Here is a 19,338-nt window from a genome sequence, read left to right as displayed (position 1 = left end):
ATTAGGGATGGGAAAGAGTCCAGAGCCTGTGGATGGGGAGAGCCAGGGGAAAAGGGAAAAAAAAAATAAAACACAGGAAAGAACTCAAAAACCAAGGGCAAAGGAGGAAAAAAACGGCAGCAGCTACAAGTCAATGAGCTGGGTAATGAAAATTCAGGAGTCTTGCATGTTGGCTTTTATTACAAAGCCATTCCTAGAGGGAAAGGTAGAGATTAATTCAGTCGTTGAGGCTTGGGGGCTTTTTTGCTCTGTTTGTTTGGTTTACCTGCTTATTCCCTCCCCCTCTTTTGGGTAAGGGAACATAGCACGGGGCCAAGCAGCTCCGGCAAAGTCAGCAAACACAAACATTTTGTGTTCACCCCAACTTTTTAAAATGCTTGGGATTCATTTGCTCTTCTCTGAGCAAACGCAGGAAGCAGGAGTAGGACAGATCCTGGCCGTTTTTCAGCCCTTGCACACACGGGGAAAAGGGGGAAGAGCTCCCAAGGGAAGGGGTGATGCGTGCAGGAGGTGGCCTTCAACGCTCAAGCGAAAAATAAGCTGAAGAATCACCACTTAAAAAAAAAAAAAAAAAAAAAGGTTTTTTAGTATTATCGCTTCCAGAAAACCTCCACCACCACCCAGAACTGCACAATAGCTCTGCATTCCTCGCCCGGGTTTAAATCCCACTTTGCTAACTCATCAGCATTTAATCAACGGCCCCAGCGATCGTTATCGCTTGATAGCCCCGGCTAACTCAGTTACCAGCAGACAATCAGCAAATTCCCAGCACTGATCCCTAGCAGAGGCAATTGCGCCTCCAGAAGCAGTTTCACTAAGTGCTGATGCCTGCACGATACCGCGCAGGAGACGGCCGACCCTGGATTTTAAGTGGCATTAGCATCCTCCTCGCTGTCTTTTCCCAGCCTTGCCCAAAAAATGGAAATGGACCCTCCGCCGCCGTCCCTCTCCTTTGCAAAGCATCTTAATTGTGCTCGTGGGTGGGCTGGCTGCTTGCCGCCACGTGCCTGCCAGGAAATAGAAGCCCCTGCGACTTTTGCTGGGGAAGAAAAGGAAGGATTTGGGCCAAAGCTGGGCGCGAAGCCCCCGTGCTGCCTGCAGGTGCACAGCTCCGCACGGCGCCCTGCCAGGCAGCATCCTCCCCAGGGACCCTGCTCTACTCCCTGCATGCAAACCTGACCATGCCTCAGCCCCATTTCGGGGCTTTTTTCACCCAATCTGATGTCTCATTAAGGCTTCCTACAAGGTTGTGGGGTGCTGGCTGCTTGCACCTTCCCTGAGCCCCTGCCTGGCTGTGCCACCGAAGCCCTCGCGATCCCCCGGGAGCCGCACGCGGAGCTCCGTACTTGCAGTTTTTGCACTTCAAGCCAAACAACATTCCTTTCCCGCAGACGGTGCAGGTCTGAGACATCCAGTACTTGGTGGAAAACCTGCGGGGAGAAAGGCAGAGGGTGGCTGGGGCCAGGCACAGTGGCACTGCCCCATCCCAGCACCCTCCTCCAGCACCAGCACCTCCGGGTGTCTGCTGAGCCGTGATTTATCCCTCCTGTGCTGTGCTCAGTGCTGCTACAGATGGGGAGGCATCGCCCTAAGGATGCCAAAACACCCCTCTAAATCTCCCTCTGGTTTGTGCAGCCTGCTCCCAAGGAGGTCTGAGCAAGCCACCGAGGAGGACTCCTTGCAGCTCTCCAGTTTTACCCACCCAAGGTTGAGTCCAGGGCTCCAAAATTCCCCCTTGCCCCAGGGCTTGGCTTCCCAGCCCGCACTGAAGAGCAGCCCCGAGGCAATTTCCCGTGTTTCGCCTTCCTGCCGCAGGTACAGAAGGGCAATAAACCAGAGATAGGAAATTTGCTGAAGGTTGGCGGGGTCGCGGGTAATACACGGCTTTTATTGATAGCGGCTGGAGCCTTATCTAACCCAAATCGGAGCTGAAATGGAATTTAAATGGGCTGCTAGGACAGTGCAGCCAAGCGTGGGAAACTGGGAATCCAACACAGAGCCCCCGTCCTGGACAAGAGGAGGAAAAGGAGATGCTCATCGCATCCCATGCTCTTTGCTGAGGCTGCTGTGTGTCCCCAGGGGGCACGAGGAGAGGCCAAGGATGGCTCCAGCGTCCCCATTGCTCGTTCCCATCCCACGCCAGGGTCAGCGTACCTGTGCTTTATGGAGTTTCCCAGGTCTCGGCGGGGGATCTGTGGGGACCAGCGAGGCACTGACAGCGTATCTGCAGGGGACGAGACAAGGAAACCATCGGGGTTAACACAGGTGAAAGCCAGCGGTGACATTTTCATGGGGGGAGGAGCAGAGGACGCACCCAAAAATGAGGTTTTGCCAAACTTTTCCCTTGGAGACACGCCGGTAGTCTGACTTTTTCCAAAGGAAGACGCATCGAGCTTTGGGTCTGGGGGGCATTGGGGTGCCTCCAGCCGCCCCCAGCACCCATTTTGGGGCAGGAGGGGGGTGGGAGCCGCTGCACCCCCCTGTGCACACGTGGGTGTGCGAAAGCTGCTGGAGCCACTTAGCGGTTTCCAAAGAAGAAAAGGGAAAACGAAGCATAAACGGCAGCGGCACCGTTTATTAATAAGACATCACGTCTTGGGGTTGCATTTCTGGCTGAACAAAAAGCTGAGCATCAGCCGCTTGCAAGCCAATTTAACTCTTATTCAAGCTGCTGATTAAAAGGAGAAAGCAGCCTCCGTACGCTTCTGCTGGGGGAAAAGGAAGGAGAAAGGGCAACGGGACCTTGGCTGGGTGAGGGAAACGAGATCTGGGGATTCGGAGGCTGGGCGATCAACGAGGGGCTCACCGGGGGGCCTGAATGAAGCGAGCCGGCCCCAGCTGCAGCGCCGGCCGTTTGCTCGGCGTGCCGGCAAATCCCTGGCTAAACACACTTCCAATATCCCCCCTCCGAGCGGGGAGAGCCGCTGTTTGCTTTAATATCCCATTTTAATAATTGCGCTCCGGCTGAAGGTTACATTTCCATGCCTGCGCCCATCGCCGCTGCGGCTGGAGCCCGAGCATCCCCCAAACCAGCCCAGCACCAGCAGCATCCCCAGCACGGCTTCTCCAGCCTCGACAGACCCTAAAGCACAGTCAGCAATTAAGATGTTTGAGGACTACAAAGCCAATTAAGGTAATTGCTGCCCCTGTTTTATACCGGTGGCACTTGTGCTTCTCCTGCATCAGCACTCCCAACCCCAGCGCCTGCAGCAGCATCCCTCCTGCTGCCCCTACACCCACAACCTGCAGGGGACGGATAGATTTTGGGGCCCTCCCTCAAAGCCCAGGGTCGATGCGGGAAGCAGCCGGCCCGCTCTGCACCCAGCCCTGCAGCACCAAGCCCTATTCTCCCCTAAATGCCATTTTCTCATCCGTAAATCACATTAAACAAATAAAATCCACCACCACCCCCCTCCACCAACTGGTCCTCGATGAACCAAACAGGCAAGAACAGCTCCTCTCCCCGAATTAAATTACAACCTCCGCTTCAGCATCCACAATTTATTTCCACTAACTTTCAGCTGGCCTCAATTAAATCCTGCCATCCCGGGGAGGGGGAGAGGGGCGAGGCAGAAAGCTGGCCGAGGCTTTTAATTACTTTCTAAATGCGCTCGCTGCAAAATTTATTAAAGTGTATCGGGGATTTTAACCTCCGAACAAAAATGAGACCGACGTGATTCACAGTTAATTATTTCCATTACGGGGGATGAGACACGCAAAGCAGAGGCCTCCAACAATAGGGCTGCTGTTTGCAGGGTCGGGACACGCCGAGCAGCGCGCGGGAGGGCAGGGGGAGCACCCCGTTACCACCCCAAGGATTTGGGGGGCTTTTCAAGTTAATTGGCAATTCCCCCCTTTAACCTATGAGTTGAGTTGTGCATCTAGGGGAACATTTTTTTTCTTTTTTTCCCATATTAATCGAGGCTTAACCCCAAAGGGAAGGTCCTGGGGATGCTTCCATGCGGGCAGCGGCATCCTCCCAGCACGGCACAAATAACCCCATCAAAACCCCAAAATCACCAGGATGAGGGGTAATTACAAGACAAAGCCTCGTGGCCATGGAATGGGAGCAGCACATCACACTGCCACAAAGGGGATGAGCCGCTTTTGGGGTAGATCCCTGCCGGTTTGGCACTGCTCACACCCCTGTTGCAGTGGGCATCTCCAAGCATCCACACTGCACCCCAGCTGCACCAGGGAGATTTTGTTTGCCTGGTGAGAAGAGAGGGCAGGGAAAACCCAGTTGCAGGGAGTCAAAGAGCCCAGCAGGGACCTCGCCGTGACCCCCTGCCCCTGCATTTTGGCAGCACGGAGCCTCGTCACCAAACCCAAACCACCCTGTGACCATTGGTGTCACCTCCCCTGCCCCGCCATCATTCATTGCTGCACCACCCGCAGCCTCACTCATGGCCTGAAAATCAGAGCTCTTTAACCATAATTCCCCTTGCACAGGTGTGTGAGGACAGTTTTATGGTGTTTTTTTTATCCCCCTCTCCTCCCAGGTGCACAGGGCCAATTTCAGAGGAGGACACAGCAGGGACCCCCCGCAACCCCATCACCTGCTGGACTCGTTGCCCCCAGGATGCAAACCCCTCCTCATGGAACATCACCACCCCCCCAGCTGGGGAGTACCAGCGCTGTCCCACCCCAAAACCACCCCAAAACCTCTGCGCTTTCACCACCACCACTGCATCGCGCTCACAAGCGGCTCCTCGCTCGGCACGGGGCGCTTTATCCCCAGTCAAAAACCCACGTTTGACGGGGATCAAATGTGCCGAGAGACATCGAGGGTGGGGGGGGGGACGGTGACAGCCGCGTCCGGTGCAGCAGTGACAGCGGGGACAGGAGCAAGGAGCCCCTGTCACCTCGTGGCAGTGACAGGCGGCGGTGACGGGTCCCTGAGTGGCACCCGTGCGCGGCGCAGGTGACGGGGCCGGGATGCGGGTGACGGGGCCGTGACGCCCTCCTGGCCCCCGCTTGCTGTGGGAGGAGGATGCCTGAGGGTTGTTTTGCATGGAAAAGGGTGGCTGCAGCTCCCCCAGGTCCTTTATTTGGGGTTTCCCCCCTCCCTGGGGGCAGGTGCCCTTCCCAAACGCGCCAGGAGCACCGTGCAGGGATGGGGTGCGCTGAGCTCAGCCACGGGTGGGAGTGTTTTGGCTCGCTGTCAGCCTTACCCATCTCCTGCCACCCCTCTGGGTGCCTGGAGAATTTGGGTGGATTTGCTGTCCATCACGGCAGCAGCATGATAAACAAAGCCTCCCTCCCGGTACAGCAAACAACACAGGGCTGTTTTCATAACACGAGCAGGAGGGATAAGATGGATGGAAGGGGACAAGGAAGGTGGTTTTGTTAGGGCTGAGACTGAGGTGGGAGGGATAAAGGAGTTTCTTCTTCCCCAGGGCACCGTGTGCCAAAAATGGGATGTTTCTCCCCATAGTGATGGGGGATGTTGGCAGAGGTCACTGCCCGCACAGAGCTGAGCCAAGCTCCCCAGCAAACTGCTCCATGGCAAAGGGTCTGAGCACACCTGAGGATGCAAATCCCCTCTGCAAGGCACCCCTGCACCTTGTGCCAGTTGGTTTTGAGGCCAAAAGAGGATGCGAGACCTCCCCAAACAGCAAAGGAAGGTGCAGCGACGCTCAGAGCAGCATCCCTGGCAGCTTTCCCCACACACCATGAGCTCTGTGCAGAATTCAGGCTCAAAAGGGGTTCAGCCCCCCTCCTCCACTAGCGCACACAGGGTGCAAATGTGTCACCCTGGCCACACCTGGGAGCAGGCAGCAGGAACCCACGTCCCCAGGGGAGCACGCTGCGCCGTGCCACGGCGCGGGGACGTCCCCGCTGCAGCTGGAAGGATGCTCCACGATCCCGCGGGCCAAGACGAAACCTCGGCTCATCAAAAGCAGCCGAGGAGAACAAGGCAGAGCTATTTCCAGAGCGTCTCTGCTAGGAAAACAGAAGTCACTTCATCATAACGGCAGTTCCTCTTTGCGGCGTGACAATCCTATTTATACAGCCGGAACGTCGCCTTCAGTCACTTCGCTGGCTCAAATGCCTCCCTTGGGATTTTTCTCCCCCTTCAGAGCCTACGGAGGATATTCAGAGGGTGGGAAATGCTTCAAGAGGAAGACTTTGAGGGGCTGCTGCTCAAAGCTTCACGTGCCAGGGGATGCTCCGTGCTCCCAGGCTAGGGAAGAGCCTCTGCTGTGCGCCGTGCGTTCAGCAAGGTGCCTGCACGTGGAGGCATCGCAGGCAGCCTGGGCTTGCTGGGGTTTTCCCTCCTGGGACATGCAGGGTGTTGGGTCGTGTTGGGTTGTACTGGGTTGCACTGGTTGTCCTGGGTGCTCCTTTTCTTCAGCAGATGAGGAAGGGCAGCAGTGAGGATGATCCCTGCACACCAAGGGCCACGTCCCCAGGTCCTCAGCGTCCCCCTGGCCACCAAACCCAGGTGTGGGAGGGTGCCTGGTCCCCATTTAGCTCCCACAACATCTCCAGCGAGGGGCCACGCTCCCAGCAGTTCCCTACCACTCCCTTCCCCTGCCTTCAGCACCACATCGGTGCCCTAAAGGCACTGGAAATATGAAGAATAACTGCACCTGCAGGTGGCTTTTTCCAGGTCAGGACACCCAGCTAACAGAGGATCTGCAGCCACCAGTCTTTACAACCAAAAGGAGATCCATCCTGATTTTTGGGTGCTCCCAGCAAAGCCACAGGGTGGTGACTCCTAAATCCCATCTCCCCATAGCGAGACAAACCTGGCTGCTGCTTATTTGTAGGGACACCCAGCGACAGCCCTGGGTGCAGCCAGACAGAGCATCTTTTACCCCTCAGCCACGTGTCTGGGCTCCTCCAGGGCTGAGCTCCAGTTCCAGGCCACCCCAAAAGCGATTCCTTCCTCCCTGCTGCTTCTCCTCCCGGTGAAAATCGATTCAAAGCAAAATTCCCGGGGGTCCTTTGCCCCTCCGTGGGGATGTGCTGGAGGAAAGGCTCCTCTGCAGCTCGGTGCCAGCCCTCTCCCTCACGCCCCAGCTGTGCAAACCCATCCCAATCAGGGCAAATCTACTGATTAAAAATAAAAAAGCTTCAAACCCCGCATCCGACTGGGAAAGGGGATGATTCAGACCGGAGCACGCTCCTGCCACGAGCAGCGAGAGGAGCTGGGTGGTGGGAAGAAATGATGGGGAGATCTTCACCTTCAGCCTGGGAGAGGGTGGTCTCACAGGGCTGCTCTCCAGCCCCTCAACCCAACAAGACCAACACTGATTGTTCCAGTGCTTGGACAAGTAAATCTGCATCGACCCACACCAAACTGGGCAGGGAAGAGGTGTTTCTGCCAACCGTGCTCCGAGGGAAGGGAATATTGGGAAGAGCTTGGCCATGGAGCTTGGCTCAAGGGCAGGGATGGGGACTGGGCACTTCTTGGGGACCACGAGGTGCACGAGCATGAGGGAAAGGAAGCTCCTGCACCTCGGCATGGGGCGAGCTGCAGAGACATTCACTCCTCCCCAGAAATAAACGGGTTTCTGTGCCGCTCGCCGTAACTCATCTTCTCGCCGCGCCGTAACGAGCCCTGGCTTCAAGCTCCATTAAGCCCCAGAAAATTATCATCCCTCTGCAGAGCCAGCACCGTGCCCAGCACCCGCTGGCCCGTGCAGGATGCTCCTGCTTCTTTTTCCTTTCATCGCGTTTCCCCGCAGCCTGCTCAGCGCCCAGGACCGAGGGCTGATGAGCACACGGACGCTGCTCCTGCGAGGAGCTCGCTCTGCAGCTGATGCTAAAACCTCTCAACACAGATCATCCTCTCTCCACGGCTCACTTCCAGCTCCAGAAACAAACATTCATGGCAGCCAAGGAAGTCGGAGGGCTGAGGGGAGGGAAATGCGAGAGGACACCTCTCCGGCAGCGCTAGCCGTTTGCTAGTCCATCACTTCTCATTGTCTTGCGCTCCTGCTCTGCCACATTACATCAGGTCATCATGCCACGGGACGTAATCCCACGCTGATGCATGAGGAAGCCTAACGCAAGCAGACACATCAGTGGTCTGCTGAGAACGGGCTTTATTTCTTAGTTTCTGGTCCGCTACTCCCCGTCGGGCCAGGCTGCAAGTCGAAATCAGCCGGTGCTGCGGGGGGGGGGAAAGCGATGCAAAAATACCCTCGCCCCAGGCCAATCTGCTGGCCATGCCAGCACGAGTCAGGTAGCCGGGCGTCTCTCTGGAAATAGCAGAGCCTGCCCTCGGAGCTGCTGCCAGGTCCCATTGTCCCCAGAGCCCAAGAAGCAGGAGGCACGGGATGCCAGGCGCAGCTCGGAGACTCTTCCGTGCTGCCAAACGGCAGCTGATGGGGGTGAAAAAAGAAAGGAAGAAGTGGAACTAGGTGATCTTCCAGGCCCTTTCCAACCCAAATAGTTCGGTGACTCTAAGAAATGATGAGGTCTTTGCTGGCAGGGTGCTGGGTGAAGCAGCAGCAAAGTGATAGTGGCAGGGGGCAAGGAGCGAACCCACGGGAGCTTTGGGGCCGAGCATCACACCTGGATCCTAAAAGCTTCAGGCCCTACAGAATGCACAGGGATGTGAGCATCAGGCTGCCCCTCCTAGCCAGCAACGCGCTGGCTCAGCTCCTCAGAACAAAGCCCAAAAAAGCACCTCCAGGAACAAGGATGAGCAGCCCTGTGCAGCCCCAAAGGAAGGATCTGGGCCAACTGCTGTGGTCCAGCACCGTGGGGCTTGCAGCAGGCTCAGCACCTTGCACAAAAGGCAGAACCACGGCTGCAACCACAAAGGATCCCTTGAGAAACACCTACCAGCAGTGCAAGACAGCATCACTGACCCATCCAGCACGGGGAAAGCTCACGGATTTCCCACCTCCAAGCAGCCGAGCTCCCGCACCCGCTGCCGTACCATAAATCCGTTTGCACATCTCCGCATCCCTCACGGTGCTTTTGCACCTACCCAGACTGACGTCCTCCAGTCTGCAGGTTCTGCACGGCACACCCGTGTGCCTGCCGGCCGTGCCGTGCCGGGACTTACTTGCTGAGAAGGTGGCTTCGGTGTGGACGGGAGGCGTGGAGGGGAGGAAGGGCGGGTACCCCACGAAGAAGGACCGCAGGGAGCGCTCGGAGAGCAGCGGGGAGCGCTGCGAGGGGATGTTCTCACAGCTGCCCACGCTGTTGTGGATCTTGAGGTTCAAGGGCTTGTTCTTCTTCTTCACCCTGGGAGAGAAAGGAGAGGAGAGTGAGGGGCAAGGGACTGGGGGGGTTTGCTCGCACGATGCTCCCCAGGGAGCGATGCTCACGCAGTGAGGCGCTGCACCGCCCTGTAAATTTAGTGATAATTATACCCACGGCCCTGGGAGAAGTCTTCATCCTTCCCTGACATCCAAAAAACAAAGGGAATTTTCATAAAGTGTTAAGTGTTAACTGCACTGGAGAGCTCTGCCACCCACAAAGCCTGGCTGGGAAGGGTCAGCTGGTCCCAAAATGTCCCTGAAACCTTGCTGGCCCAGCAGCTCCCAACCCAGTCACATTGCAATAACAAAATGTGGAGAGCAGCACCAGCTGCTGTGCCCAAAGCTACTTCTGGGAAAGAGCTCAGCCCTTGTGGAGGATTTGGGGCAGAAAGACCCTTTCTGAGCAACTGCCCTTGGTTATCATGGTCCAACTGTGGACAAGGGCCCTCCTGTGCTCATCACAGCGCCGGTACCGATGGCACAGTTAGCATCGACGTGCAGCTGAATTTCATCCTCTTATTCAGTCTGCTGCCTTTGATTCCTGGCCACATCGTTATCATTTTAATTAGACTAAAACCAATGTGGGAGCAGAACGAACCGTGGCACCTCTGCAACAGCAACAGCTGGGCGCATCCAGCCGCAGCCCGGGAGGGAAACCCACAGCAGCTGGCCCCGGAGCTAAACCAGGCACCGTGCAATGCCAAGAAATGCTGTGCCATGCCAAGAAATGCTGTGCCACGCCACGCTGTGCCGTGCTATATCACTAAATGTTGTCCCATGCCGTGCCATCCCACGCCACGCTGCGCAATGCTGCAAGCTCTGCTGCAGCAGAGGACAGGAGAGCATAACCCAGAACACCGCTCTCTCCAGAAACTTTCCTCTTTGTGCCCATCATCTGCTGCCCTGCGAGCACCTGCACGCTCCTCCGCGCGCCCCAGGCCCTGCTCTGCCCTTGCTCCAGCAGCGCTGACCGAAGCCGCCCCCCCGGCCGCGCATCCCCCTGCGCAGCACCGGGGCATCTGGCCCTGCCAATTGGTAGGAAATGACCACGCTGCGCTCGCCAGCCCGCGTTAGCGTCTGAGAATTAACCCGCCCTCTAATAAGCTAATTGTTTCCTTGCACAGGAAAAGCTGCTGCTGCTTTTAGGGTCTCTCTAATGACTTCTTCGGGTGCACCGCGCGCACAACTGCTGCGGTGATGCGATGCACCAGCGGTCAGTGCTGGCCATGCCCTGCACTGATCCTGACCCTAAAACCCCGTCCCTTAAAGCAAATCCACAAAGCACCAAGGTCAGAGCCGGTCCGACCCCTGCACCTGATCCCACCCAACCTCCCCACGGGGACCCAGAGGTCCAAGCACCCCCGGTGCGGCTCCCCCCGAGCCCCCCTGCGCTCGGCCCAAAGAGCTTCCTGCAGCACGGTGATTAGCCACTAATCTCATTTTTTTCCACCCATAAATCAGTTCCAGACCAAATATTTACCGAGAGCATCATTTCCTCGCCAAGCAGGGCTGGTGACAGCTCTCATTATTAGGAAGGATGAGTGATTTTGGACAGAGAGAGATTTTTTTCCTCTCTCCCTGCTTCTTCAGAAGAAAGAATAATAAAAACACGCAAAATCCCTGACCCCGCACGGAGACCCACAAGGGTCCTGCCCCAGCAGATGGGCCACAGCCTCTGTCCCCTTCCCCATCCCAAAGAAGGGGGTCAGGGAGCAAAGTCAAGGAGAGGATCGGGGTGCTGCAGCAGGAGCATCCTCACAGGGACGTTCACAGGGACAAGTTTCCCCTGCAGGTGCTGCCGTGACCCCCTCAAGCACCCCACAACTGGGGACAGCACGATCCTGCCCATTAGGGACCGCCACAGTGCCCCTGGGTTCTGGGGGACGGGTTTGTAGGATGGAGCAGGAGGCAGCATGGTGCACGGCCACCCCATCCTCCTGGGAAAGCGGCGAGGAGGGCGGCACAAGCCCCTGGCACCCCGAGAAGCAGCGTGGTTCCTCTGCTTCCCCACCACCTCCTCCTGGCCCCTCAGGGCTGGCCGAGCTGGGGAGCTGACAGCTTGACAGCCGCAGACAGACAGACAGACACAGCCAGACCGACCTTTGCGGGTCAGCAGCGCCGTGCCGAGGATACGGAGCGGCTCCTTTCCGGCTGCGGCTTGTTTACCCTAAACACCCTTCCCTGCCAGGGGAGTTGCTGAAATCCCACTCATCCTGATACCAGGCACGGGGTGAGGGTGACTGACCCCAAACCAACCCCACGGGAGGGGTAAGAGAGCCCTGAAGCCACCTCCACCCTCGTGGGAACGTGGCCCCCAGGTTCCTTTTGGAGCCGCTCATGCCAAAAGGGAGCGCCCTCGCTGCCGGGGCACAGACCCCGATGCTGGTGCAAGGCGAGGTGTACGGCTCCTGGGATAAGAGCCCGGTGATTATAGGGCCATGCTGCTGGAGGAGCAAACACGGCGTGACAGGAAGCGCGGCGGAGGCTATTTAGATGGCAGTGATAGCGCCCGGCCCGCGGCCGTCACACCACGAGGACACTTGTCCTCCGGTCACAGCTGGACAGCCTCCGAAATGAGACTCCAGCCGCACTCGGGGAGGTTGGAAAGGCACAGAGAAGGGGCTCAGGGAGCTTTCAGTATCCCCATTTGGGTTTGGGAGGGTGGCTTAAAGGCTTTGTAAGATATAAACAGGAGCACCAAGTGCTCCCCTCTCGGCTCAAATTCCCCAAGATCTGGGGAGAAACCCTGCGATGACACCATGGCATCACCCAGGGACAGCCACCACCATGGGGACAACGGCTTCCTCCCCAAGCCACCCCAAAGCCAGGAGGAGAGCCCCAAATCTGAACACCAGAACTATTTCTTCTGCCAATTCAGGAGCTCCGTTACCTGTCCCCTTCCCCATCACCACCCCAGTTTGTCCCCAAACCCTCGGCTTCACCCTCGCAGGGAGGCGAACGCCGACCGTCGGGGACATCATTCCCTGCAAGAATTTGCTAAACACGCGCTCCTTTTCCAAAAGGAAAAAAAGGAGGCAGGCGGCGCTTGGTGCGCATCCCTCCAGGTGTCAGTCCCCACTGAATGGCGCGTCCCCGCCCGCCGCGCGCCATCCGTCAACCGCTCGTCACCGGCTGCGGGGAGAAAATAGAGGGTTTCGGCAGGCGGTGACAAACGGGAGCAGACACGCGGGACAAAAGGCCCGTCACGGCTTTCTGCAGGGTTTGACAGGTGCTCGGGGATGGCATCTATAGGGCCCCGACAAAGGGATGGGGCGAGGATGCGCGGAGCGAAGACGCACGGTGGCACGGAGCAGCAGGTGCTGGGAAAGCTCCCAGGGCACCCTGAAAAGGGACAGGGACGAGGACAGGTCCCCCCCTTCTCACGAGCAACACCCCCAGCTCCTCTCTGCCCCTCCTCCGAAATGAAAGAGAGAGAGAATAGCTGGGTAAATGCGCTGGATAAATAGGGTGGATAAATACCTGCTCCGTCAGCGTGCCGCCGTTATTATTTTAATACAAAGATTAAAAGAGGCGATTTAGCAGAAACAGGTGATTTGCCCCTGCAGCTGGCTGCGCCAGGCTGTGTTTTATTCACCGCTTTGCTCCTCTCCAGCACACTCCAATTTCAACAGGAGCGATGCTTTTAAAGGAAGGGAAATAGGGGGGGGGGGAAAGAAAATCATCGGCATTTCGGTGAGCTCTCTGCAAAGGATTAAAGCTCGCTGCCGTCTGGGCTGAAGCGCACGGCCTCGGTCAGGATTCAGCCTGGAAGATTTATGGCCTTTTGACTGGCTTAATTGCACGATATTCTGTATTAAATCAGAGCGGGGAGCTCGGCAGGCACTGCCTGGGCACGCGGCCGCCTCCAACCCAGGCAGCAGCGTGGATGGGCAACAGCAAATAAATAAACAAATAAATAAAAAGGAGAGACCCTTTTTATTTCTCCTGCATTAAAAATTGCAAGAAGTGCTCCTTCTGCTCTGTCCCTGAGCCTTGCTGGCAAAAAGCAAGCCCCCTGAAAATGCAGGGATGAGGAGCAACCACAGCAGGACAGGCGGTGGGGTTATTTGGAACTGTCTGGGCTGGCTGAGCAGAAGGATTTCTCCATCACACACCCAGAACCTAGCTAGCACTACGCAATAGTAGCTCAATATCACCAAAAAACGACTGTCTACCAGATGTTACATTTATCCTCCTCATTACTGTAAGAGGCAACAAAGTTCTCCTCCTCTGGCCAGAGGAAAAGCCGGTTCCTCATATCAAAGCCCTGCCGGTTAAATATTTATCCGAGTGCCCGTCCCCACTTCCCCAGGACGGCTGGATTTTGAGGTTCGAGTCTTACTGATCTATTATTCTCTTTTTGGAGCACAAAGCAGAACTTTTTCGTGCAGCATAAAGCCAGGAAATTCTTTGAAGGGAGCTGAAGCCCAATGCGCCCCCCCGGGACTGGCGCTCGGCAGTGCGGGTGCTGGGGGAGCGGCACGGGGAGCTAATTGCCAAGCTCCTCAAGGAGCTCCTGCTGCTCGTTAAGCTCTTCTGGTTCCTTCATTTCCACCTTTAGGTTTCTCAGAGCATCACACGAGGACCACGAGCCATCAGCTGATGGACTCAGGCACACGGCCGGCGCTGGGTGGCTTCACCCCCGCCAGACAAGAGGGACCCATTTTGGGGGGCGATTCCCAAAAAAAGAAGCAGAGGAAGGGCAAAAATCTGGGCAGCCCTAGGTAGAGGCTCATTACACTAATTACAGCACTGCAAACCTTTCATCTCAGATGAAGCTAGGGGCAGTTTTCCTCTGCGGGCCTCTTGCAGGCTGCCTCGGGGTGTGGTGAGCTGGAGAACACTCGGGGCGCAGAGAGTTTGGGGAGCTCTGGTTCAAAAGGAGGAGTCAGAGCAGAGCTGATGGCATTTTGGGAAGCCTGCTCTCCTTCCCACCCCAGTCCCATCTCCTAACTTCCAAGGAAGCCACCAGAGCACTCGGGTACATGTGAGCTACACGGGGTAGAGGCTAGGGGACTTCATGCCCTCCCCACGGAGCCACATTTTGGAGACGGAGAGCACAGAGGAGCTCGAGCGTGGCCCCCAGGAGCCTCACAGCTGATGGTCGGCACATCTCCTGCTCACCACCCACAGCCTCCGGCTCTCTGTGTCCTCCACGAGGCCAGGAGGCTGCGTATCACATCACGGTGCCTGCAGCAGGAGCTCTGCTGCCTCCCCTCCACCCCCCAGGCGCTAATTCTTATCTAAATTCAGCATCACGCTCCTCGCTCCCGAAGTGGCGAAAGGAGGCTCAACTTCTCATTAAAGGACACGGTGAGAAGTTTCTCTCCCAAGCATGTTAACGCTCCTGCCCCTTTTGATGGAGCACCGCAGCAGTAATTAACATTAATGACATACCTGAGGAGCGCCACAGCCCAGAGCAGGGGGATAATTGCAGCAGAGCGCCAGTTTGTTACGGAGGCTACCCGTCACTGTCAAGACGCGGTGTGCAAGCCATACTTCGAGAAGGCTGGAGACAATCCAGAACCCGTACACGGCTCCACAGCCCTGACTCATCAAAGGCACTGAGATTGATCAGAAAGATGATTTGGGAGCAGAGAGGTGCTGCTCGCTTTGCCCCCCCAGCGCAACGCTCTCCGTGTTGCGGGAGCAGCAGGCGGGTCCCTGTGTTTTGGGACAGCACAGCAGATGAGAAAAAACACCTAAAATACACAGAGGAATGGTTTGCATGGTTTGGCAGAGTCCCTGCTCTGTACGGAGGGGGTGGTGGGGAAGACCCTGGCCCTAAATTTCTGCAGGACCGGGATGAGTTGGGTCCTTCCTCTGTGCCCAAGGGGCCCAGGTGGGATCCGCTTCACCCCATGCCCACAAAGAGCTGCAGCTGGGTCAGCGTGCAGCCAGGATGGGAGCAGAGGGTCCTTTTTCCAAGCAAAACGTGGCCAACGTGGGGACAGCCAAGGTGGTGCAGGTCCTGGGAGAGTTTGCAGGTGAAAGCCCTGGCCTTGTGCTCAGCCCCGGTGTGGCAGTAATGGTGATGAGCACAGGAGAGCCTTTGGAGAAGCTCGTTCAGGGACAAGTGGCACAGGAGATGCCCTGTTCAGGGGGATTTCTATGACATGGGATGGAGAAACCACCACGCACAGCCCAGGAGGTGCTGAGCTTGAGTGCTGGGTGGCACTAGATGCTACAGAAGGAAACGACAGGGCTAGAGCTGGAAATAACACAAGGGAGAGAGAAAATGGATGTGTGCTCTGTCACCAACTGTGAGGCAGATCTTCACCCATCCAGGTTATTAGAAACAGCCTTGAAACCAGCCTCAGCATCCACAGAGCTACCAGCAGTGAGGATCCAGCCACCAGAACACCAAACCCTACCCGAAGCCATGCCCTGAACGCAATCACAAAGACAGAGGACGAAGAGACCTCCCTGAATAAATACACCAACTCCTTACCCCGCATAAAGCTGCCCTGAGCTGTACCAGCCTCCTCCTGCCAGCCCATTCTCAGCATCGCACACCCCAAAAACCACATGTCCCCTGGATGCTGCCTTGCTCGAGGGCTCAGCATTTCCCCCAGGGCTCTGCTGCACCAGGCCATGCTGCTTTAATCCCCTACGGACACGTCTCCATCCTCCCCTCCTGCTGGAGGCCACTCCAGGAGGTTGCAGAGGCACCATGGCTGGGAAGCGGAGGCGGATTTGGGGTCACCTCCCCTTCCCATGGATTTAGGAGCAGGCAGCCTTGGGGCAGGACACCCCAGGGAGGACACCCTGGGGCAGAGGCTGCCTCCAAAAACCTCCAAGGTTTGGCACAGGGGCTCTTCTGCTCTCCTTTAACCATATTGCCTCGTGCTCCCCAACTCATGGGTTTTTAAGACCTTCCACTCCGAGTTTGTTTGGTGTTGGGTGTTTTTTTTCCCCTTGACTCCTGGCTGATGAATAATCATTAACTATCCATGGAAGATTTAAATGGCCCGTGGAATTCATGGGGTATTAAATGGGCATTATATTATCAGCCACTCTAAATGTTTTGTTTCCGTTTCGAGCCCGTTCATGAGATGTTTATGGGTTGTGGATTTATGGAAGCCAGGGGATCTTTTTAGGAGTAATGTTCCGTACCCCAGCGTTACGGTCAACAGCTGGAGGCTCCGCACAGGAAAATCTGAGGCTGTAAGCTCAGGAAATTTAACCCCTGCTTCAGGAGGCTTCAGAATAAGAGAAGGATCGAGCCCTGGAAATAAGCTCTGAGACACAAAATGCAAGGAACCTCGCGAGGTTGCTTGCAACCTCACCCTGGGCACCCCAGGTGAGGAGATAACGACCCCAAGGGCACCAACATCCCTCTCGGGGGGTTGGATGGGTCCCACCAGACAGCAGTCTGCAAAGAGTGCATTGCATGGATGCTGCCATAAGATAAAAATTGACAGATAAAAGACCCCCAAAAAAGCCACTTCTTGCCCTGGGTCAGTAAAACAGCATCCATTGCACCCGGGGTACAAAACGGCTCCAACTTCGGCACTCCTCTGCTAGAGGAAAGGGTGAAAAAAGAAAGAAGCTGCCTCTTTAATGCGCTAATTGCTATCCTCAAATGCTAATGGGATTAGAAAGCAGGATTTACTGGTTGCATCCTGAAAATCATTAAGTGCCATTAGAGAAAATTAACCTCCCCAGCTCTCCGAGCAGCTTTGGGGAGCCCGGGTCCTTCCGCACCGACACGATGAGCCCCCCATTGGACACCAGCACTACAGAGCCCTATTAACACTTGGTCCCTTTCCTCTATTAATTGAGTTTAATAATCCCCCTGGGCTGCGGCTGGTGGCCAGGGGCTGGGAATTAAAGTCACATCACCGGGGTGGCAGCGGGCAGGGGACACAGAGAGGCCAGGCAGGGACCGATGAGGGCAACAGGGATGGGGACATCACGGGGATGGGGACATCGAAGCCCATGCAAAAAAACATTTCTGATTTCCTTCCACCCATCACCTGCTCTTCCCTCCTGGCTCACGCAAGGAAATCGAGGCACCCTGTGGCAAATGGGGGAGCAGCAGCAGCTGAAAGGTTTTTGGCCCGTACACGTGTCCAACCTCACCCCAAAGCCGTGTCACCATGACCTGGGACGTGCAATGACCACGCTGGAGATTAAGTGATTTGGGGGAACAGAGGCAGCCCCGCTGCTCGCCCCGGTGCTGTGGGTCATGTCCTGGCCCTACTCACTGAGGACAGACCCCAGGTTAGAGGCTGAAATCCCACAACTAATATGGGCGGCATGCTGCTCTCCAGAGCAGCTTCTTCTTGGGGAGAAGGCTGCAGGGCTCTCCCCCCAAAAAAAAAACGAGCAGCCCACGGTGCCCTTTACGGCACAGAGCAGTGGGGTTTGGGCACGGCCACCAGAAGTCCCCAAAGGGCCAGGGAGGGAGCGCGGGGCCAGCCCCGTTCCCTGCACTGCAGCAGCCTCTGCAGGCACTGAGGCGCAGAGCAGGAGGGAGCCGGAGCTGGTGCTGCGACAGCGCCGGGCATGGAAACATGGAAAAGGCCCTGGGGAGGGTGATAGGAAGGGGTGTAGAAAGCGTGCACATCTCGGCCAGACGAGGATTTTTCCTATTTCTCTCTCACAGCCATGAGCAGCTCTGACAGATCCCACACTGCAGAGCAGAACCCCACAGCACCCAGAGCCATCCAGTGGCACGGGGGAGCTTCACCCCTGCAGCCCCTGGGTGCTCCCCAGCTGCCCCACAAGAGCTGGCACACAGCACCCCGCTCAGCAAATCCATCCCCACCACGTGCTGCGTCCACAAAGCGTTCCCCAACCTCATGCTCCAAACCCTGCCTCGATGGGACACCCAACCAGGAGCACCCCAAATCCCAACATTTTAAGACCCAGGCTGCTTTTTCGCACGGCACGGGGCCACCCCCCGGCCCCGCTCCCCCGTGACACCCGCTTACTTGGGGGTGTGCGCCTCGTCCACGCGGTGCCCCAGCTGGAACTCGTGCGATTTGCTGCGGTGCAGGGCGGTGAAGCCGGGCAGGAGATGGATGAGCTTGCGCGACGCCGGCGGCGGCGTCCCGGGGGGCTTCAGCTTGTTCCTGCGCCGCAGGGGCGGCGTGCCGGGGGGCGTCATGGTGGTCACGATGTTGGGGGTGCGCGGCGGGGTGTGAGCCGCGTGCCGCTGGCGCGGGGAGGGCGGCAGGGAGCGGTGGCCGGATTCCACGGGCGGGCACAGCCCCGGGTGGCCCTCCACGGTCAGGCGGTCCACGTGGGTGTAGAGGGGGCCGTGGGACGAGCCGGCGTGGCAGTGGTGCTGCGCGCACTTGGGAGGGGGCTTGGGGCTCTGCGAGAGGTGCGTGCGGATCCACTGGACGGGCTCTGGTGGGCAGCCCGGCTGGTTCTCCTTCCCCGGCTCCGCCGTGGGCCACTGGATGGTCCAATCCTGCTTGGAGAGGCTGCCGCCTGCGACAGAGCACACACACGGCCATGCGGGGGATGCGCTGTGACACCCGGACCCCCCTCCCCATCCCGGTGGGACCCAATGCACCCCAAGTCCTTGGGGACAAGGGGGGATCTGGGTGCATCCCCCAAGCACCGAGCGCCACCACCCCAAAGCACCGCTGGGGATGGGGGACCCATCGCAGCGCTACCACCCCTTCCCATTCACTCAATTTACAGAAAGGGGGGAAAAATACAAAAAAAAATATTAACTGTGGCTCCTCTCAGCTCCTAATTATTAGTCTGCACCGGTGCAGAGATGAGTAAAGACCTGTCGGCGCCGACTTCAGAGCGCCAACATGATGGAGCGGATGCAAGCTCCCCGCCCCGACTTCTTTTGATCGCCACCTCTAAGAAAACCAGCATAAAAAATGTAATCGCTTTATTTTAAAAAGGCTCCTTCCCCCATCCCTTTTTCGGTTATTAATTGCCTGTCCTGTTATCTACCCGTGCCTTTTCAAGGGGTGGATGTTTTATTTCGAGCTCGTGAGGATGAAAAATAAAAGAGGAGCAGGCTTTTGAATGGAAAGCTTTGGGATTAGATTGATAAAGCTCCAGGGGAAAAGGGGCTGAGGAGGTTTGGTGTTTTGTTGTTTGGTTTTTTTTGTGTTTTTTTTTTTTTTTTGAATTG

General features: G+C 57.0%; 1 protein-coding gene across 1 annotated transcript in view; it reads right to left on the bottom strand.

The window, feature by feature from the left end:
- Window positions 1-19,338, bottom strand: part of KSR2 (kinase suppressor of ras 2) — a gene marked incomplete at both ends in the record, with an annotated part of 53,986 nt that overhangs the window by 24,781 nt on the left and 9,867 nt on the right. The window contains 4 exons of the mRNA XM_082774445.1: window positions 1,347-1,430; window positions 2,155-2,224; window positions 9,029-9,210; window positions 18,167-18,671. Coding sequence (XP_082630571.1) covers window positions 1,347-1,430; window positions 2,155-2,224; window positions 9,029-9,210; window positions 18,167-18,671 — 841 coding nt within the window. The remainder of the gene's footprint in view (window positions 1-1,346; window positions 1,431-2,154; window positions 2,225-9,028; window positions 9,211-18,166; window positions 18,672-19,338) is intronic.

Source organism: Aythya marila (genome assembly GCF_965140915.1).
Source record: "Aythya marila genome assembly, chromosome: 17".
In the NCBI taxonomy this organism is placed as follows: Eukaryota; Metazoa; Chordata; class Aves; order Anseriformes; family Anatidae; genus Aythya; species Aythya marila.
This window is presented reverse-complemented; position numbering and strand designations above follow the sequence as displayed.